This window comes from Phalacrocorax carbo, chromosome 7 (assembly GCF_963921805.1).
Source record: "Phalacrocorax carbo chromosome 7, bPhaCar2.1, whole genome shotgun sequence".
In the NCBI taxonomy this organism is placed as follows: Eukaryota; Metazoa; Chordata; class Aves; order Suliformes; family Phalacrocoracidae; genus Phalacrocorax; species Phalacrocorax carbo.
The window spans coordinates 1,190,879-1,212,909 of NC_087519.1; the positions used below are offsets into that span (position 1 = coordinate 1,190,879).

A 22,031-nucleotide genomic window follows, 5' to 3' on the forward strand; every position below is an offset into this window, starting at 1 on the left:
TTTGAAACATAAAAATTTACACCATGTTGGAAAGGAATGAAACACAGATGGTGAAGTCATGGCTTGTGTTTTACATACAAATTACAGGCAGGAATTTCCCCGCTATGGGACTGAACATCGTTCCCGACAGCACAGGCGAAGAAGAAACGCACCCTGGGCTGTGTGACTGCGCGGCGGCGCTGGGCTCCAGCCTGTCTCCGTTCAACGCAAGTAGGATTGCCTTCATGGCAGCAAGGAATTCCTACCAAAATGCTCCTGACCCTCTTCTGGGGACCAACCTAAGAGCAAATCCTCCCTAAGGCAGGGAGCGAGTAACATACGACACCCCCGGACCGGGCAGTGGGGCTGTGCCGGCCGAGTGCCGCTCCTCGTACAATATCAGATATTCTAGTTAAAAGAATCAACTAACCTTAACAGAGGTGAATCTATATAAGCAGGAAAAAAAAAGGGTTTTAGCTTGTATGAACATAGAAAAACACCTTAACCAACCATTAAACTGCTACGCCGTAACTGCATACGGAAATCCCGGGGTGTGCGTACCTCGCTGCTCACGAGGGAGGATGCAGCGAAGGGGATGCTGCTCACCACCGGGGCCAGAGCAGCTTTCCCGCTCCGTCGCAAACACACACCAGGGAATGCACTGTTTGGCTCCAAACCCATTCCACTCGTGCCTTGGTGTCCCTGACCACCCCCTCTGCCCCGGAGCGATACGGGCAACGGCTTTGGCACACAGAGCCAGCAGCGGGGCAGCGAGGGTACGGAGCCTTGGCACACACCGTGAGCCCCGGACTCGCGGGGGTAACTGCAGGTAATACTTTATTCCTCTGCCCTGTCTCCATATCTTAAATTACGGCTAGCTTCAGTGCATAATCATTTTAATGAAAATTACAGAAATGGGTTGCCAGCTTCAAGTCCCTTAAGGAAAAAAAAAAAAACCTAATCCAAAAGGTCGGCTGTACTGGTGGATGCTAGATGCTCACTTCATGTATATAAAAATAATAACAAAAGTCAAGAGTTTCGTGCTGGCCTGCCAACACCAATAAGAGGCTGAAAATGTCAAGTGATAGCACCATAAGCATTTCTGAGAGGTCTCCCCCGAATTATTGATGCTTTCGGTTTCCCTTCCTCAAAATGTTTCCTCGCTGGTCGCCCAGTGGCAGCGTGACCCTGACGGAGGGTCCGGCTGCCCCCGCACCTCCCGCGGGCCCGGCGGGCCCCGCACACCCAGCCCACGCCAGACCTTTTTTTTTTTATCAGACCGATGGTTTGAGCACCGTTATAGAGTAGCACAAATAAAAGAAATCAAGCCTTCCCCATGTTTCGAAAGAGCACCGCGTGGCTCGCGGGCGGCACCGGCCGGTGCTGCCGCGGGACGAGGCAGAGCCGCGAGTCCTGGCCGTGACCCAGCTCCCTCCGCCTCCGCCGTGCCGCCGCGGGAGCTGCCGTGGGTCCTGGTGCTTCTCGCCCTCGGGGACGGTCCTGTCACCTCCTGGAGGCCCGCTCGTCCCCGCGGTCCCGGTCGGGTGCCACGTGGTGCCCGTGCTGGCGGCAGCTTCGGCAGCACTGGAGACGGACCGTCGGGAGGTGGCACCTTCCCAGGACCCGCAGGGTCTGGCAGAAGCCGAACGTCAAGCGATCGCGCTCGCAGACGAAGCCTGGAGGGGAGAGGGCAAGGACGGTGTTATTGCCGGCGTTGCCGGCGCGGTTATCGGGCATTTGATGCGAAAATTGGCACGCGGTTGGCAGAGACAAAGACAGACCTCATCAAATGCAGAGCCCACCTTCAGCTGGGTACAGAGCACCCTCGTTATTTCTGATTGCCAGCAGAAATAACACCTGCGCTGCTGTCTACAGGTCTGCAGCATCTTCCCAGGGTATCGAAACCGTATGGGCGAGCGGAGCTGAGCCCGGGGCTCGCTCCCGGGGAGGAGGGTCTGTGCTGGAGGCCTGGGAGAGGCGACAAATCTCCCTCCTCCCTGCGATGACATCTCCTCCCAGTCCCCAGACCTTCCCCGCAGACGGTGACAGAAGGGCGATAATTCATTTTCCTTTGCATTGTGTTTAGATTATTTCGAGAACCCGCATCATCTGGTTCGCTTCCTGCAGGTGTCTTGCAAACTTCAAAACAAATCGGCGTTGCTTCGAGGACGGGCTTTGTTTTGGGAACTGCTCCAGCCCCAGCGCCCGGCCCCGCAGCGGGGGCAGCACCGGGACCAGCTGCGGTGGCCGTGGGTCGCAGCCCGGCTGCCCCGGCTGAATCACTCGCAGGCTGAGCAAACTGTTTGCAGAAACTATTTCCTCTCTGCAAACAGTCTGGAAATCACAAATCCCTCTCCGGCGCTGGGAGCGACACGTTGGGGCGTTTGGTCCAGCACTTGGGTTTGTGGTGCGGGGAGTGGGGAGACGTCAGCGCTGCCCCAAAGAGACCTCGCAGTTGGGGTGCGCCAGGGCGGAACATCCGACCACCCCGAAAAACGCCCTCGCACCTGCCGCCGCGTGCAAACCACGGTGCCGTGCGCCCCGCGGGACGCCGTGGGGCATGGCGAGGAGGGGGCAGCCCTCCCCTGCGCCGTCAGCAGGGGCCGCAGAAACCAGCCCCAGCAGCTCCCAGCGCCATCGCCAGCCACAGCGGGCTCAAACGGGCTGCAGCTCGGCTTCGTTACAGCTGCAGAGACCCATCACCTAATATGCATTGTTTATAAGCATATATAGTCCGTTTGCTTTCATTTATAATTTGCTCCTTTTCTACTTTATATCAAAACACAGATGTGCCTCACTGAGCCCCCAGCATCTCACCCAGCTGGGTAAGACTCGTTTAAATTTCATCAGCTCTGTCTAACTTTACCTCCAGTCCAAGTGATTAAAATAAATGACAGCTATTCTCTGAAAAGGGGCAGAGTCGATGCTCCCTGGGGTGGGCGCGCACGGCCGGCACCCCCTGGTCGCCCCGCGCCGCCTCTCCCCGGGGCACCCTCTGCCCGGGACCACGTTGAGCAGACACAGAAACGGGGCAAGAAAACGGGCTTTTCTCTTTCTCAGGACACTTTTCTGCTGGGGAAACACTGGGACTGAGTCAGAGGAGCTCTTGCTGACCATTGCCCCTTGCCATTTCCCCTCTGCAAACAAAAGGCTTTGCTCAGGGAAAGGCTGCTGCCCCGATTCCCACGGGGCCGGGCCGTCCCGCAGCGGTTAATGCAAAGGAGGCAGCAGATGCAGAAGCGCGACTTTTCCCCCCGTTCGGGATTTCAGTCACAGCCCTCACCCCACTCCAGCCTGTCAGTAAGGTCACCATATTGGTCTAAAATTAATTTTCTATTTCAGTAGAGGTATTTCCTCTCTTCCTCTTGAGCAACAGCTATTTCTGCCCGGCAATGGTGTCTCTGTGCCCTGAAGAAACCATTTAATACAGAAGCTGCTGCCTGCCGGCGCTGTCAGACCCAACGGCTGCCGACGGACCGGGACCGAGCGCCGGACCGTGGCCCTGTGTCACATGCCCGGGCTGGGGTTTGGCCCAAGCCCCTGGGGGCTGGGGGACAATGTGGATTTTTCCTGCTGGTTGAGCAGAGCGGAGGAGAAATTGCTGTGAAGCCCAGAGGCGGGAGCGTTGCACGTCCCCAGAGCTGCCGCAAGAGCCATGCGACAGCACCAGAGCCACCGGGGAGGAGGGCACAGTTTGCTCGTGCGATGCTCCGTCGGGGTCTCAGGGATGGTCTCCCCCAAGAGCACCTCTGCAGCTCCGCACGGCGTCCCCTGAACCCCACAGCCCTTTTGCATCGGGACACTCGAGCGCGTGAATACATGTATTTCCACCTGCACCTGCTGCAGGATGGGGGGGTCTCAAGCAGGGGTCCTAAAACACCTCTGGGGTGCCTGATGAGAGAGAGAAGCCGGAGGGCATGTCAGCCTGGAGAACCGCCCTCTGGCCCCCAACAGCTGGTGACGGCAATACCGGGACGCACCAGCTGAGCTGTGCCTTAAAACGCACCGGTGCCCAGCTCCGGCTTAGCATGCTAAGCTCAGCCTTCCCTCCCCTCCCGCAGCATTCGGTAATCATTTACTCTTCACCGGGGCACGACCGCTGGGTGACCCCCACCTGCCCAACAAGTGCTTCCCGTGGGATTTATAGACTCGTGATGTTCCAGGTTGCTGGTTTTGGGAGCGATATTGAGTAGGAGAGATGGAGAACACAGCAACGCCTCCCGGCAGGCACGGACAGGGGCTGGCGTGCTCCAGGGGGCTAATTATTCACTGCATTGCAGGGAGCAAGTGACACAGCAGTGAAAACCCCATGGCGTTTAGAAGAACTCAGTTAAGAAGACTGCAAGGATGGATGGGAACGCCTCCGGCGTCTCGGAGGGTCAGCGCTGCAGTGCCGGGGCAATGCCCCTGGGGGATGCCGTGCTGAGGCAGACCCCCGCCGAGCACCTCGGTATTTTTAGCCCGCTGCCGCTGTGCCTTGCTGGGCTCCTTTCTGCTCACGAGCCTCCTGCTTATCACAACGGTCTTCCTAGAAAGCTATTTATGGAGCGCAACCAAGTTGCCTCCTGCCTTCCCTTGAAAGAGCTGTAAAGGCTAAGCTTCTGGAGCCTCCCACTGGAAAGCAGCTTTCCAGGACCAGAGGTGATGCTTTAGCTCTTTTCTGATCCCTTCCTAACAGGTCAGCGTCCTGGGGGCTGGCACAGAAACTCCCATACCCGCAGCACCCAGAGCCACACACAGGCATAAATAAGCCCATCGGTCTCCTGCCAGGAGTTATTTCTCTTCGTACACCACGTTACCTGCACAGGTACGAGCCTACTGCGGACTAACTGCTGGGATGGGCTTAGCGGAGGGTGGAGAAGAGCCACCACCCTTGGCTGGAGGCAGCGCTGCAACTACTCCGCTGACCTTACGTGAGACCCCGCGGCAGGGCTCCGGGTTTCCGAAGCATTTTAATAAACTGAAGTCAATGGGAGTTGTTGAGCGCTCCTCATTTTTCCAGCGTGGGCCGTGCCTCGGCCTGATGCAGCGTCGCAGCGTGGATGTGCGCGGGGTCAAGCCCAGATCTGGAAATCTTGGCTGAGCTCGTGACTCCTCCCTCGAATTTGGTCTTGGGCAAGGGAAGCTGTAATAAGCACTTAATTTGTCAGCTCTTCAGAGAGGGTCCCTACAGAATTAACCCAATTTTCATTTAATCCTTTTACTGTTTTTTTTTTCTTTCTATTAACAATTTTTTTTAAAAATATAATCCTAACACTTCATTTGAACATGCGCTCCAATTCAAGCCTATGCCAAATTTTAGTCTAAAGAAATAGCTTAAAGCAGGGCTTTTAAAACCCAGGCTAAGTCAGCACATTAGAATCTGAAAACCCCCACTTTTTTTTGGTTGTTTTTTTTTAAGTTGGCATTGAAGTCGCTTTAAATTTCATTTAAGCTTCTGCCGTACAGACCTAAGCCTTTACTTTTATGCTCGGGGAAAAATAAACTTCCTGGAACAGGTTTTGTAAAAACAAGGAAAGGTTGAGCTTAGAGCTGAGCTAGCAAAACCAGAGAATTAAGCCGCTGACCTCTGGCCCTCGGGACGCTCTCGGAGGCAGTGCCGAGTTTAACGGGTATTATCGCAGTGCCCTCCCCTGGGAATGGGCACTGGCCGAGGCAGCGGACCTGGGGCGGGCAGCGCTGGAGCCGCGGTCGCCGGTCAGCATACGTGCGATGTGTGCCAGGTTCGCCCGCACGGGCAGGCGCCGACCCGGCTGCGGCTTGGAAAGCTGGGAGAAAAAGCACAAACCCCCGCGGCTTTTCAGGTCTCAGCCTGCTGCCCCCGGCAGGTCTCGCGCAGCCCCAGCGCCGTCGCGGAGCTCCCACCGACACCCCCTGAGCATCCAGCCTGGGAATCACAGACCAGGGGGGAGGAAAAGGCTGACGCTCTCCAAGAGGCTGAGAGGGATTATCCATTTTTGGAGTCTCTGCATCCAACAGAGAGAAATTCTCATTTCCAAAGAGCTGCAGCGGAGCCCGGACTCTCCCTGTGCTTGGCTTTGCCTTCCCCTTCCTTCTCATGAGTGCAGGGATGGGGGAAAAAAGCCAATTCTCCCGAAATGAGTCGCTGAACATGACCCCTGTCTTCCTCTCCAAAACCCAAAACCGCTTTAAACCTGCCGTGCCCAGAGCTTCCCACAGCCCGTCCCGCAAGGAGCAGCCAGGCTCGAGCAGACAGCCGTGTCACATCTACCGACTCTTTGCTTGTTTTGCCTTTTTTTAAAAACATAAGATTAGGCAGGGTAACGGTGCCGGGCAGCAGCGCTGAGTCCTCCTCTATTTCAAGACCGAGGGGAAGCGAATCCAGGCAGGACCCCCCGCGCATGACCGCAAAGGCTGAGCGCGGTTACTCCTCCAGCCACGGGAAAAGCACTGTTTCTTCATTTTTGTCCTTGCTTTCCCCATTTTTAGCGCTTCAAGGCCAAGGCCAATATCCTCTCTGCTGAGGGCCTTTCTTCTGCAGGGTAAAATATGCCTTTGATGTGTTCTGGAGAGTTTTCAAAAAAAATTAACTAAGGGTTAATACTTTGTTGATGGGCTTAGGCTTTGCCTCCTCCCTGCCAGGCTGCTATCGGCGGCGTTGGCAGGCTGCAGCCCCGGGTCCCTTGGGTGCCTGCCCAGGGTGCTCCGTGCCTGCACGCCCGCACCCAAGGCAGACGAGAAGCAGATTCTTGTACCCTCCTAATTGCTTGCGCTGGACACTGAGGTCCTTTGCAATTTACGCTTTCTCAAACTTAAATCTACTCAGTGGTTGCCAAGAAGGAGGGAGGAGAAGCATCTCCCACCGCCACTACTTAAACCAAGGTCATTTACATAAAAAGCATGCAGCACTGCAATAAGGAAATCCTACTGCTCTTGCCGGGGCAAGGGAACGTGCCTTTCCCGCTCCATCTGCCGGTGGTTGTGACTTTTTCCCTCCCGTTGCCCAGGTTTTCACGGGAGCCGCTGCGCAGACGCGGCGTGGGTCGGATCGGTGCACAGCACCGACCTGGCATTGGCATCAACCTGCTCGGTGGGAAGGGCCGGTATGGGGACGCCCGGCCATGACACGGACACCCCAGCCTGTGTCGTCGAGAGCCTGTTTCTCCATAAGGTTAAAATGTGTAACGTTCATTTTGCCCACATTTAATAAAAATGGGGAATCCTGGGAATCTTTTCCCAACCACCCATTTTTTCCATTGACAGCTGTTGTTAATCAGCAGTAAATAAAGGGCACTTAATGACTCGCTCAGCAGCACCTCCCTGTCTCGCCGCTTGGATACAGACTTACATGCTCAAACGACACAGAAAATTGGAATTTGCTGCAATTATTTCTAGTACATATCCCTCGCGGACAAATTCAGCTACATGCAGCACCATGAATAATTTCATTTCCCTACTCAAAGCAAGAAGGAATATAATATTTAATTGCCAATTAATCTTGAGGCAACTAGAAATACAACCAGACCCTGGATAATGAGCCCGGAGCACCGCAAACAGCAGCAGAAGAGGGCGCCGGGCGCCGGGGATTTGCCCCAGCACATCGCTGGTGCAGGGGGGTGTTCGCCCCTTGGTGCCCCCCGAGGCATCGCCCCTCTCGCAGCCCCACCAGACACGGTGCTGGCTGCTCCCATGACACAAGGCTGACCTCCGTCCCGCTCCATCCCTTCCCGCTGGCTGGAAACCTTTGTCCACTTCCCAAACAAACCGTATCCACGGCCAGCTTATACATATTTGTTCCTGGGCCAGCTGAATGCTTTACCTTAATTCCTTTCCCTCACTGGTATTTAAAGCCTGAGATACTTGTAGGGAACAACTGTGTTTGCTAAAGTGCTTTGGCCAGAGCGAAAACCCAGACCCATCCCCTGCCTGACACCTGCTTGGTGTGAATGTGGGGACCTTGCAGACCCACCCAATGTCGGACCCAGAGAAACAGGCTTGAGGAAAATGATTAATTTTATGACATTTACCACGATGAGCATCCCGTGGGCTGCAAGCATTCGGTCCTGACCGGGGTTGTTCCACCCATCGCTGATGAGGTCTGGCCAAAAGCCATGGTGCAGGCACAGCCACTGCATTCGCAGCAGTGGGGTGACTTTCCCTCGGTTCACCCATTACCAGCCTCCTGCGATATAAAGCAATTGCTGCTTTTGTGTTTTAAGAGTGTTTGACCTGCTGGATAAAGCGTTGCCGGTTTCTCTGAGCTCTCATGTGGGACCTGCTACTCAGCACCTTTCCAAGATGGCCATAAACCAAAGGGTACCACTTAAACACAGAAATAAACCTGCTGTGAGGGTTTTCTTCCAGCTTTCTGAGTTACAAGAAATGATCTGGTAACAGGAGTGGCTGATGTGGGTGTGAGAGCACTGCTCGGGCTTGGAGCTAGGCATGGGTGGAAATCAGAGGGCACGAGGCTTTCCTGAGCCAGAGGCTGCTCTTATCTCCCCGGCAGCCCTGCCCAAGGTCCAGCAAATCTGTTCCTGCTCCTATCGCCGTCAGGAGGACAGCGATACCCTCTTTGCTTCCCCAGACGCCAGCAAGGAGCCGCAGGGCTTTCCCGGCTGCTGCTAGCATGGGCGAGAACAATGGCTCTCAGATCCAGTGCAGATTTTCCTGCACTGGAGTCGTGCTTGTTCGAGTTCCTCGTCTCAGCACGGAGTAAGAAAAACGTCCCCAGCCCAGCTGGGGCATCGCACGGAGGCATCTGGATGCCTGCCGGGCTCCGATGCTCCCTGGGAGCCATCTAAGGACACAGCCAACCTTATCTTCTCCACTCACAGCTGGATGCAGCTGTAAAACAACAGGCACATCTAAAAATAACCTCTGTGTAATCATCAATTAATTTATAACCTGGCGACAGAACAGGATTCTGGTTCTAATTAATTCCGACCTCCCTTAATTGAAGAGAGCTGACTGCCGGTGAGATGTTTGCTTATGTTTGAGCTGTTCCATCTCTGTTAAAAATTAATCTGATAATGGTTTTAACATTTAAACTCTTCTGGGGTTATTTGCGTTTTCGTGTCCAGTGAGAACACGATGGCTCACACAAATACATGAGTTTGCTGGTATCGGTGCGCTCCGTGTTACAGGAGATAGAGGCTCCTTGTGCTTCTAACATAAACACATGAATCACCCCAGCTTGCATTAATCTTGTGCAGCAAAGATCCTTTAAAACACAGGAAAGGGCTGGAGTTTACGTTCATGCCTGTTCTGGGAGCCTCTGCCTGTGGATTTACACATCTGTGATTTCCTGCCCTGTGAAAGTTTTGTTCCTCCTCATGGTTTGGCAGGAAATGTTTGTATTTCCAAGAGGCGTTTCCTGCCCTGGGCTGCAGCCAGAGCATTTATGTCATTTTTAATCCAGGATTTTAGCATTTCTTTGTGCGCTTCCTACACATCTAAGTGGTTATTCTGGTACAACCTTGGCTACGCCACGCGGCTCCACGGCTCTCATCACCCAGCCCAGCACAGAAATCTTCCCTTGATAAAAATAGCCGGAACCACATATCATTTCTTGAGCAAGCCTGACTAATTATTTCCTAAATGTTGAGCTGCCTGATAGACTTGCAAATGCAGGAGGGTCACGCAGACACCGAAAAGGAGGGATTTCACGGCTAAAAGCATCCCAACAGCCAGCGGTCACAGTCTCCAAAGCCCAGTTAACCAGAGCCGCTGCTTCTGCCCTCTCCAGGATAGGTTTTAGGAGAAACACAGCTGAATACGGGACAAGTGCAAGGAGCTGAAAGGATGAGAATGGGTGTCCCAGGCTGCAGAGGGGGCCCTTCGCAGAGCAGCCCACGGGGCCGGCTCCCACCGCGGGCACCGGCCGCCCGCCGCCCTCCTGCCTGACCCGCTCGGGCTCTCAGCCCGCTCTTTGTTCAATAAACCTCCTGAGGGTCTCACGTTTCTTTCTGGACAGACAAAAAGCTTTTTTTTTCTTTTTTGTCTAGACACATAAAAAAGATAAGGTTGATTAATATGCTTATATCACTGACATCTAATCCCCTCATTATATTGCTTTTCCTTTTAAGTGCTGTTAACCCTTGCAGTCCACAGATTTCTGGCTTACAGGGAACTGCCTGCTGCCGTGGGACTTATTTCTATGAGTGGAGGTGAGAGGAGAAGCCAAGCCGGTGCCCGTGGCACGGCCAAGCACCGCGGCTGCAGCCAGAGCAGGTAGTCGAAGCTGGCGGAGCGCCTGCAAGGCTCAGGTTAGAATGGGGCTGACTCGCTGGAGCATCCGCTCAGACATACCCACAGACGCTGGAGAACGGGTCTTTTATCTGACTTTCTCGTAGTGAGCCCAGGCTTCTTTCAGAAGTGTTGCGTTCTGGGACTTCGTCCCTAAACAGCTTTCCAGTGGTCAGAGAGCTTAATCGCTTGTTATTTCCTCCTGGCTTCCTTTTTCTGGATTACACGTTGCTCCTGAACCAGGCCCCCTCGCCCCGCGCCCACCCTGGCACGGGCACCCAGGCGGTCCCTTTGCTGGGTGACGCTTCTGCCTCTGACAAGCACATCCCAGCTCACATTCCTGCCAGTAAGACCACACTCGGCCCCTGGAGAGGCCAGTCCTCTGGACATTTGTAGAAGGTTATATCATTCCCACTTAATTATCGATTAGCCAAGCTAGCCTTACACAACTCATGTATAAAACACCCCCTCCATCTTCCCACACATACTTCGCTTTTTAGTGGGCTGACTGGTTTTTCCTTCCTCCCCCATCACTCCCCACGTTGCAGCCAGCACCAGCTCCCGGTTTGGCAGCACCGTAAGCGCCACGCGCCCATCACCCTTCCCCGTGCCCAGACCCCCGGCTCGCCCCTGGCACCCAGCCTGTCCCACCCCGGGTGCTGCTGCGCCGGCGGCCCGTCCCGTCCCGGGGTCCCTCCTCGGGAGCAGGACGGCGTCGTGCCGCTGGCCAGCTGGGAGAGCGCGGGGCACGACCTGCCCTGGAAAAAATAATTGAGCGTAGCTTGTCTTTCAGCACAGCCAGTTATTGCTGGCACCCTCCTCCAGACTCTGGGGGGACCGAGAAGTGAAAGGTGGGGAGAATAAAAATAAAGAATGACTCTAAACTTGGCTAGAAAAAACATCTACAGCTACTGGACCCAGAAATGGGCCATGTTCCTACATGGCCTCTACTTCGTTTCATGGCACAGCTTCAAAGGGACCCACCAGACCACCCAGCCGGTTCACAGCACGCCCCCCCAGTGCCCGCTGACACGGTGCCATTTAAACCTCCCTAGCACTGAGCCCACCAAGTGACACCGCGCTGTGCCCCGCCACGCCGCTGCGCGGCCCGCGACGAGCGGCAAAACTGTGCACGCCCCAGCTCCTAACTGGGAGTCGCTGCCCCAGCCCTGACCGGTACTGCACGGTGGAAAAGTGTCTCCGGCCACGGCAGAGGATGGCGACTGAGAATGATGCATCGCTCCTCCATAAAACTGATGATGGACCCGCTCTGCAGGTAATATTCCTCACCTGAGAGCCTGGGTGGTTGTCACACCAGTCTCCACAATTATTGCCATGTCCTCAAAACGCAGCATTTATCCCAAACACAGGCTCCTGGGGAGCGTAACCACACTAAAGACAAAACATTCAGCTCTCAGGATGGGCAGGACGGTCGCTTACCCGACTCGGAGCTCTCGCAGTCCTGCGGGTTGCACTTCTGCGTGCTCTCGGGCCAGGGCTTGTGGTCGCAGAGGCTGCTGTCCTCCTCAGCCAGCCCCGTCTTGGTGTTGATGCACTTGACCTGGCGCTGCTGGATGCCCCCGCCGCAGGGAGCCGTGCACTGCGGGAGCGGGACAGCCCCGTCATCCCCGGGGGGGCCCGTCCCCGCGCCCCACGGAGCCACCCCCCAATGCCGCGCTGTGCTGGCAGCACCAGACCCCGGGAGGTTTTTATTGCAGTAGCCCCCAGTTTGGGTCCGCGGGTTGGGTTTCTCCCCCCATTCCTTGCATTTCGTGCAAAAGCCCCGTCGGGAGGAGCGGCGCGCTCCCGCCCGCGCCCGCTCACCTCTCCCCAGGAGCCCACCACCCAGGTGGTGCAGGGGTGCGTGTTGCAGGGCCGGGTGGTGTTGGGCCGTAGCGCCTCCTCGCAGCGGCCCAGCTCCGGGCACGTCACCAGCCGCTCCTGCTCCCCGCCGCCACACGCCTCCGAGCACTGCCGAGACACAAGCCGTCAACATCTTCGTAAGTGGTCTGGGTAACGGCATCAAGTGTAGCCTGATGAACTTTGCAGATGACACCAAATTGAGTGGGGAAGTGACACTCCAGAAGCGAGAGCTGCTCTGCAGGGAGATCTGGAGAGGCTGGAGGAGTGGGCCAGCAAGAACCTTATGAAGCTCAACAAGGACGAGTGTAAGCTCCTGCACCTGGGAAAGCATAATTCAGGCGTGCAGCACAGACTGGGATCCACCTGGCTGGAGAGCAGCTCTGTGGGAAAGGACCTGGGGGTCCTGGTGGGGGGAAGCTCAACATGAGCCAACAGTGGCTGCTGCGGCCAAGAAGGCCAACAGGGTGCTGGGTTGCATCAACAAGGGCATCGCCAGCAGAGAGAAAGAAGTCACCATCCCGCTCTGCTCAGCGCTTGTCAGGCCACACCTGGAGTGCTGTGTGCAGTTCTGGTCCCCGCTGTACAAAAAGGGTGTGGCCAGGCTGGAAGGGGCCCAGAGAAGGGCCACCAGGATGATCAGAGGACTGGGAAGCTGCCGTACAAGGACAGGCTGGGAGAGCTGGGTTTGTTCAGCCTTGAGAAAAGGAGGCTCAGAGGGGATCTCATCACCACGTACTGGTACTTAAAGGGTAGCTACAAAGAAGATGGAGACTCCCTTTTTACATGGAGTCCCATGGAGAGGACAAGGGGGATGGACACAAGCTGCTCTTGGGGAGATTCCGATTGGACACCAGAGGGACATTTTTCACAGTGAGGACAGTCACCCATTGGAATAATCTCCCCAGGGAAGGGGTTGCCTCGGCCACGTTGGGCACCTTCAGGAATCATCTGGGCAGGGTGCTGGGCCATCTTGTCTAGGCTGGGCTCTTCCTAGAAAGGTTGGACTAGATGACCCCTGAGGTCCCTTCCAACCTGGGATTCTGGGATTCTGTGAAAAGCACCATGAGAGAAGGGTGGACATGCTCCAGGCATTGGCGTCTTAAGGAAATACACTGCAAACCCGCCCTACAAATACATAAACACCCACAAAACCTGCTTCCCAGGTGGAGTGCCCGCTTCGTAGCTGCTGCTGCTATTAGCGGGTGTTTACTTCTTGGTGCTCAAAGCTGGCTGGGGGTTCCCAGGGGCAGGAGGGTCCAACAGACCCCGCTGCAAGTATCTGCTTAATTTTTGCAGGCCTGCAAACAGGCAGGCTGAGCCTGCTGCCTCCTTGCTGGCAGCGATCAGCGCCAGCGAAGCGTCTGCACGGCCGCAGGCAGCTCAGCCCCCGCCGGCCACGCACTCGCCCAGCAGCAGCTACTGAGCGTTTGCTCTGGGCAAGCGCACGCCGAGCGCTGGCCGAACGCGCTTCCAGGGAGAGAGAGGAAAGATAACTGTGGGTGTGAGACATCCCGCCGCGGCGGGTGCCCAGCCAGGTGAGAAGCCCCGCTGCGATGCTCGGGGGTGTAGCGCTGCCCCCCACGCACCCCGCTCAGCCCCCTCCCCAGCAGCCCTTACCTCCCTCCAGGAGGACGTGTACCAGTCCAGGCACGGCGCGCTCTGGCAGGGGAGCTGCGCGGGCGGTTTGTAGAGGACAGCCTGGCAGTGGAAGGGCCGCAGGAGCCTCTGGTCTCTGGTGTCGACGCAGTGCACGTCCCGAACCTTCATCCCCCCGCCGCAGCTCCTGGAGCACTGGGAAACGACCCGAGCATCACGCCGGGGAAGGGCAGCAGGGGCCGGTGCAGGGGGAATCCCTCTGGCAATGGGAGGTGACCCTAGGGACTCTCTGCTTTGGGTTGGGTTGAGTTGATTCTCAACCTCTTTTCACCTCTTTCTCTAGTCCAAGCTAGAGAAAAGTCCGTGCAGCTCTGAATCCGTCACTAACTCCCCTCTGAAAGCAATCGGCTTCCAGTTGTAACAGCAACAAAGTCCTCCCTTACAACTGATGATCTCCCACCTGCACAGCCAAGAAACGGCGCCCACCCGGAGCAAGGGGGGTTGCTCCCCACCACTGAACATACTGGATTAACCCAACCCAACTGCAAACACCCCCTGGTAGTGTAGATCAGCAAGAATGTTTTCCGCAAACTTCCAAACCCCTCTTCATTTAGTTTTTGCAAATTCCTGGCTTTTCAACCAGCCCAAGAGCAGGAAATATGGGAAGATTATCGTGAGATTAAGTAGTTTAAACTCTGTGGCAAGCGCAAATCTTTACCCTCTGCCCTTGTGAGCCATGGGGCAAGAGCGCGCCCCGAGAGCAGGTAACGCTCGAGCCATGGGGCAGGCATTCTGTGGATTCTTCGGGACCCTCCCGACTGGCTGCACGCCTATTTACCTTACTCCAGTTCCCCACGCGCCACGACGAACACGGTCTCAGGGAACACCTCCGAGCAGGGACGGGTTTGTTCGCAGCGGCACAGCCGTCGTCGCTGCCGGTGCTGCAGCGCACGGTCCTCCAGATCGCGCCCACGCCGCAGGTGGCCGAGCACTGCAAAACACGAGGCAGATGCTGGCTCCTCTCCTCTCCCGCCGGCCCCAGCGGGGCTGTCCCTTCATGCCCCTGATGCCCCGTGGCCAAGGACAGAGCCCGGTGGCCCAGCAGAAAGGTCCCCGGGGACTCGGCCCATCACCCCCTCTGTGGCCATCGGGGGGGGTGCCAGCAGAACTGGGGCATGCGGAGGCAGGGCGGCGGGATGATGTGGAGAGAGGAGCTTTCCCGGAGCCTGGCCGCCTGGCAGAGGACCCAGCCCTGCAGAGAACTCGCCATAGCGGGAGGCTCCGCTCGATCCAGTCCCACATCAGGCAGCTCTCGGTTTGGGGGGAGACGGAGCAAAACCCTCCTCCATGACCCATTTCAGTCATTTCTGGGACTGCCTTTTCTCTCCCTGTTCAGCTTTTGGCTTCCAGGATTCCCACGCCGTGACCCCAGACCCCAGCAGCGCTGGCCATTGCCCCGTGCCAGCGTCCCAGACACGGCCGCCTGCAGCTCGGTGGGAAGCGGGGTAGTGACGGGGATCTCGGCGGCTGGGGGTGCCTTTAGCTTTTTTGTTGCTAGGTCTCTCTTAATTAGCACTAATGGCTTCAACCGTTTGACTGCTGTCTCAGAAAGCTCTCTTCCATGCCCTTCTTTCACAAGCACTGCCTGTCCCCTGCTCTTTCAGTGCTACAAGCTCCACTAACGATTTCTCTCCACCTGAAAGGCAGTGCCTCCACCTCCTCTTTCGGATCCACCCCTTGCTCCCCAGACTGATCTGTTTTGCAGCAGCCCTTCCATCTTAAAAGCCTTCGCAGGCCTTTCGAAACACACCCGTGTGCCTCCGTGTCCCAGCACTGCCACCAGTCCCGTCCCCGTGGCAGAGCTCCCTCCAACGCCCCGGCTCCACGGCAGTGCCCGGGCGATGCTCGATGCTCTTTCACAAAGCCCGTGCGTGGGGCTGTGTTTTGCTCATATTAAGCATTGTCCTGACCATTACCGGGTCCTTTGTGCAGCCTTCTTAAAAGCCTCCCCCGGTGCTCAGTCTCCGGTGCTCCACGACATGGAAGGCTTGTTATTTTTGTGCTTTCTGATAAAAGCCCGTTACCGTGAATTGCAGCAGCCATTTGTCTGTCACTGCAAACGCCGTGCAGAGCGCAGCCCCAGGACAGCTGGGCAGCAAGAGGGTAGCTGATAATTGCCGATAATCCCCTATTCACTGCATTCAGCACAGCTCCTTCCCTTTGGGAATCTGGAGCCTTGAGGCACCTTACACTTGACATTTAAATTTCTGTCATTTTGTGGCATATTTTAAAATACTCCCTCCGATGAAACTGCAGCAGCTTGCTCCCGGGCCTGGGGTCTCCCGGGGTGCTCAGCCCCGGCAGAGGGGCTCCGAGCTTGCCTGCTCCCCCAGAACAGGCAGGGATTTGGGTGGGGAGCGCGCTCCCCTGCCCGCAGCGTGCTGCCACCACCGCCCGAGCACCCGCTGCCCCGGGACCCTCCCTGCACGATGGGGATCGCCATGCACGGGGGAACCAGCCCCCCTGGAGCAGGGAGGCGTGCCAGGGCAGCAGGCGGGCTGGCTGCAAATGTGCCGAGCATTGCAGGGTGCGAGGAGCCGACAGTGCCCGAGGGAGCGGGGCGGGATGGAGCAGCAGCTGGGAGCGTGTGAGCCACGCAGAGGGTTTTGCATGCAAAGAGCCATGCTCCAGAGACCAGCTGGGAGAGGGACAGGTCTCTCACCTCCGAACCAACTACATCACACTTTTAATGGGACTCAACACGTACCTCGCTCCAGTTCCCAACCTCCCAGCTGGGGATTGCAGCGGCTGCCACAGTGGTCGATTGCAGAAGCAAAGCCTCTTCCTTCTCCATCTCTTCCTTCTCCATCTCTTCCTTCTCCATCTCCTCCTTCTCCATCTCCTCCTTCTCCCAGAGCGGTGTGGGGGTGGGAGTGGGCTCGGATAACTCATACTCCCCATTGCTGAAAGCAAACGTCCCTGGGGCTGCCCACGGCGAGCGCTCCCCTGGCGCGGTGCTGCTGAGCGGGGCCCTGTGGGAGGTCTGCTGTGCACGGGGCGATGCCGGCTCCGGGTGGTGGGACACCCCCACGGTCCACCATGCCGGGGGGGACTCGGAGGGCGATGCTCCTGCTGGGTGCGCGGGAGGGCTGTGCGCCGGCGCCGTGAGCACAGCTGGCACCAGAGCTTCTTGCTGGGTGAGGCCGCTGGAGGTGAGCTGGGTGGCTGGCCCGGGCATGGCGGGGGACAAGGACACCGCTGTTGGAAAGGCTGTAGTGGCCACCAAAGGGGCCGAGGTCAGGGACGTGGGGGTGAAGAGCTCTGGCTGGTGCCCTGCCTGCCCCGCGGGGCCCCTGTCAGCACCCACGGGATAGGGACTCGTGGCAGGAGGGGTGCTGCCAGCACTCCTTCCCATCTCCTCCCCTGGTCCCTGCGGGGTGGGGAAGGAAGGCTCTGCCCTCTCTGTCCCACGGGCTTGCTCGTCGGCTGCCGGTGCTGCGTGCATGCCTGCCATCCTCTCCGGCATTTCTGCCCACCCTTCCTGCTCCTTGGTCTCGGGGGCAGCACCGTTAGCGTTACTGGTGATGACAAGACCCATTTCCCTTGAGTCTTCATGGCCTCTCCCTGCAGAGCCGGCCACATCGTGCTCCTCGCTGCTGGCGCTACCTGGCCCCTCTGTGCTCGTATGCCCCTCGCCGCTGCTCCCCGGCTCTCCCAGACTGTTGGGTGCATCGGCTGCGCCAGCGCTGCCCCTGCCAGCAGGCAGCGGCGGGGAGGGATCAGGCAGGTAAGGAGCCCAGGGAGCGAGGCCGCGGGCTGGAGCATCCTGCCCAGGACTGGTCCTTGTCGGCACGGCTCCCCCAGGCTCATCTGGGGGCAGGTGGTCGTGGCTGTTTGCAGAATCATGACTCGTGGTGCTCTGGGTGGGTGGGTGGTCCTCGGAGCCGGGCACAAGCGCTCCGTCCTCCTCACCCATTAAGTCAGGGACGGCATATTTGGGAGCGGCTGTCCCCGCATCCTCGGGGACCACACTCAGGAGGTCATTTATGGCTAAACCCCCAGGCTCTGTCTCTCCTTCGCTGTGCACAGCAGCAGAAGCATTTGCTTCGCTGGTCACCAGATGGTCCTCACTTGCTCCTGCTCCCGGCTTGACAGTGCGCAGGACATCGGCAGGCATCTCACGGGACCCCTCCACGTCGTTGGTGCTCAGCTCTGGCTTATGCCCCTCGCCTTTGGTCTCCTTCTCTGTGAAGGGATAGTAAGACAGATCCTCATGGAAGTTGATAAAATTATAATCGTAGTAAAAATCATCAACAAAGACATTTCCCTTCTTGGTTGAGAAGTCTTCCTCAGGGATGATATTGACATCATTAGACTCCGGAATATTTGGAATTAAGGGGTTAAATTTAGCAATGTGGTTGCTGGGGATGTAATGGATTTCATTAAATATCTCTCTGCTGGAGGACCCACTGCCAGACCAGTCCATGTTGGTGTTGTCTAATTTCTCCTGGCACTGCAGCAAGGAGCAAATAGTTTCCGAGCTGGGTCTTTCTGCGGGGTCACAAGCGGCTCCGGTGCTGTTGCTGCAGTGAACAGGGCGCCTCTGTGTCCCGTTCCCACACGTCACGGAGCACTGGGAAAGGAAGAGAGATGCAAACATCAGGGACGGGAGTGCGGGCGAGGCCGGGTGCGGCAGGAGCAGTGGGGAAGGGGCTGCGGCGGTGCTCGCGCCCCTCCAAGCTACCGAAGCGGGCGCTCGACTGTCCCATGCACCGCGATGCTTTGGGCACGGGGAGAAGGGTCCCAGCTGGGGCATGGGGTCCCCTGTACCACAGGTCGGGAGCAGGGGGTACCAGTCACACTGGTAAGCAGTGTTATTACCGGCCCAGCCTACCTCCGGGGCTGAGTCCCCATTAAAGTCCATCCCAGTGCAGGGCTGGTACTGCAGGGTGCTTTGCTCGGGGCGATCCTTGACCTGCACTCCAGCCAGAAACAATTTTCCCGAGAGATGGACATTGTGAAGGGCATTGGGTAAGACGATCTAATAGCCCTCTTCTATGACCTATTGCCATGAATTACATCTTTTCTTCTAGAAAAGAATTTTTTGAAGCAGGGAAAAACAAGATGGGTGTTGTCCCAGTAGGGAAAAAGCAAGGGTCAATAAGGAACTTTGTTGAGGACACTCCCTCCTCCACCATAATGGTCTCTTTGAGGTTGTTCAGTATAAAAGAAACCCACAAGCTGGAAAGAAGGACAGCAAAATTTTCTGCTGGGTAAGTAAATCATAGCACTACTAACATCATGTGTGGGCTGCACAAGCCGCAGGCCGCTGCAGTTTGCAGTGACAGATGCACAGAGCGTTAGTCATGTACATCAAAGTGCCTGATACAACCCTGCCAAGAACAAACGGTCAGCAAGGCAAACCAACCCGAGAGAGGAGATTTCTGCTGAAACCCCTGCTATTTGGATGAAAACGGATGGGCTGGGGCAGGGGTTTGATGCACAGCCGCTAGCACGTGGAAATTAAGAGGTTATGGTGGAGAGGCAGAGCTGCTGGGCTGGGCTGGCCGGAGGTGTGCTCCTTGAACAGTACATACTCCTGTAGTTTGAGCCTTTCTCATCTTTGCTCAGGCCTCGTCAGGACCAGCCCCGCTCCCCTCGCCGGCCCTGGTGGGCTCCCGGGTGGGTGCCCACCCGGCGGGACGCCCCCTCCCAGAGCGGGGCTGTCCGGAGGAGACGGTGACCCAGCGGCCAGGGCGCCCGTCCGAGCCGAGCTCTGCACGCCGGCTGCAGCTTCCCCAGCTCCGGGTCTCCCGGGCAATGCCGCGTAGGAGCAGAAGCGACCGAGGACTGCGCCCAGCAGCAGGGACAGTCCGTAACATCGCTCGGCCGGGCATTTCCCCCAGCTACACTAGCTTGCTGAAATAAAACATTACCACACATCAGCATCTGCAGGAGGGGTGCAAGCAAGCTGCTTCTCCACGGGGGACAGCCAAACCAAGGAAAACAAAGGTCTACTCCTGCAGCGTGCACCCTAAGCTAAAATTTCTTGGGAAATGCCTCCAGCTCCAGCCAGGAGAAAAATACCAAGTATAGAAGCTCTTGCAGGGAGAAGGGGGATTATTTGCCGAGGCTCGGTTATCAGGAAAGCCTCTGGGACACTGATAAGAACCGATGGCTGTTAGGAGCCTCGTGGAGGAACACCCAGAGCTTGCAGGAGGGCTCAGCATCCAGCACACGACCGCAGGAGGCATTACAGCAGGCGGTGTGCTGGGAGGCGCTCCGGCCAGCAGCAGGCAGACGCTCCTGTATGCAGACCCTCATGTGTTAACAGACAACAAATAACGCTTCTGAGTGCACCGATAGCTTCTTTGGGAAGTCCATAGAGCTGGATATACGTTGCTTTAGGGTCCTTCTGAAAACACGAAGTCCCAGTGTTTATGCACTTAGTTGGGCTACCCAAACCGCAAATAACCCCTTCGGCTTTGCGGGCGCTGCCCTGCCCGAGGGTCTGCCAGCACAAAAAAAATGCAACAACCCCCTATTACTATTGCTGGACAGGAGGACCGCGTTTCTGGGAAGCTTCCAAGCCCCTCAATTTTCTCTACTTACTGCTGGTGGTGGAAACGGAGAAGAAGGAGGGCTCTTGCTTTAAGCGAAAGGAGGACAGAAAAATTACAGATATCTCAAGATCTCGAGCACGTTTTTCCTGGGCTCACAGACCCGCCGATGTCAGCACCACAGACCCGCGGGCAATTCATGATTTTCCCTTTAAACTATTGTGGCCTTCCTTCTCAGCCCTGCAATTGTGGCTTTTGTGGGCCCCTAGAAAAATATTTCTAAATAGCTCTCATTTAGCCTTCAAATTTTCTGTTCGCGTTTTTATTCCGTTTGTTTCTTAGCAACAAGCTCTGTTCCCAGGCTCTCTCATTTCTCTCCCGATACTTGTCTTCACACTGAAAAAATTCTGAAACCACTGCTTAAATTAGGAGTTATAATTTTCTGGTTAAAACCCTCAACCTGCGGTTAAGCTGACCCACAGAAATACAAAAATAAATAAAGACTACACAGGGTGTCCACAGACCGTGGCATTTTTTTATATGGGGGTTTTTTGGTCTCTCCTTCTCTTTTAAAAAAAAATGGTTGAAAAATGTGTGATGCCCCACCCTGTTCCCTGGGAGCACTGCTGAGGGGGTCTGTGCCCACCCCTGCAGCACGGCCGGGGCAGCTTCGCCCTGGCGCCAGGGCACGCTGCCGGGGAGCAGATGCCCGCCAGCCAGCACACACATGCACGGTGCATCCAGGCCCCGGCTTGCCTCTAACACCCTGCTTCAGCAGGCGAGAATTATCTTTAAGGCTTCTGCCTAAACAAAGGGGAAGGTTTGTGGTGCTGGAAAATACCTGAAAGGTTGAAACCCTCTTGTTTCTGCCCTCCTTGCAATCAAGCATGGAGCATCCTTCAGAGAGGATGGGGCAGAGTCAAACAGCTCAGTGCTCCTTCCTCTCTCTGAGACCTCCCCGTGCCGCGAAATGCCCATCCACGTGAGCTGGTGTTACAACGTGGGCCCACAGAAACACATCCATGAATTTTCCCTGCAAGCAGGAGCACAGCCATCACGCTTGGGCAGGCTGAGGATGTCCGGGGGCACTTTGTCCCTAGCTCCCACCAGCTTTGCAAGACACTGGGACCTCCCCGACGCTCCTTCTCACCTCGGACCAGTTCCCCACGGCCCACTGGGAGGGACAGGGAACCTCCCGGTGACAGGGCGCAGTGGCATCTGGCTTGGAGAGGTGCTGGCAGTCTGCTTGCTGCAAGGCCCTCTGCTCGTCCAGCCCCACGCTCTGGATGCAGAGCACCGTCCTCTTCATCAGCCCCGACGGGCCGCAGGTGGCCGAGCACTTCTGCCATTCGCCGACCCACCACCTGCGGACACGCGGAAGGGGAAGCGTCTCAGCCGGAGCGAGCGGCTGCGAGCCGGGCTCGGTCCCGTGCCCCGCCACGCCGAGCGCTGCGGCGTGGTGGGTTTTAGCCACTGAGAGGTGCTTGAGGCCAGGAGATGTACGAGAGGCGCAGGCGGGCTTCAGCAGCCGGCCTGGGGTCCCGGGGGAATCAGGATCCCAACTGCGCTTATGTTACAGCCCAAGGTCAGGGCGCCCGGACTGAGGGTCAGCGAGGGACCCTGCCAGGGTGGTGCCTCGCCATGTGGTTCGTGATCTGCGGACAGGCGACGCAGTGCCGGGGTCGGGCAACCACGGATGGGATGTGATCCCATGGACCAACGCAAGGTCTGGGACCCATTCTCAAGTACGAAGGAGAGGAGACGTGCAAAACCGGGGGTGCAAATAGCCGCACGTGTCCCAGTGCAATCCAGGCACAGCAGCGA

The 22,031-nt window shown here is 57.0% G+C and overlaps 1 protein-coding gene across 2 annotated transcripts in view; it reads right to left on the reverse strand.

Moving 5' to 3' along the window:
• ADAMTS7 (ADAM metallopeptidase with thrombospondin type 1 motif 7) overlaps window positions 1–22,031 on the reverse strand; it is a 52,041-nt gene continuing 30,010 nt past the window's right edge. The window contains exons 18-25 of one of the 2 annotated variants that reach the window (XM_064455973.1): window positions 21,358–21,571; window positions 16,536–18,280; window positions 16,415–16,505; window positions 14,486–14,638; window positions 13,669–13,842; window positions 12,013–12,159; window positions 11,629–11,788; window positions 1–1,655 (exon numbers count right to left, since the gene is read on the reverse strand). In XM_064455973.1, the coding sequence (XP_064312043.1) occupies window positions 1,483–1,655; window positions 11,629–11,788; window positions 12,013–12,159; window positions 13,669–13,842; window positions 14,486–14,638; window positions 16,415–16,505; window positions 16,536–18,280; window positions 21,358–21,571 (2,857 nt within the window). In that variant the 3' untranslated portion in view covers window positions 1–1,482. Of the gene's footprint in view, window positions 1,656–11,628; window positions 11,789–12,012; window positions 12,160–13,668; window positions 13,843–14,485; window positions 14,639–16,414; window positions 18,281–21,357; window positions 21,572–22,031 lie in introns of both variants that reach the window. The other variant, XM_064455972.1, reaches the window with a different exon arrangement.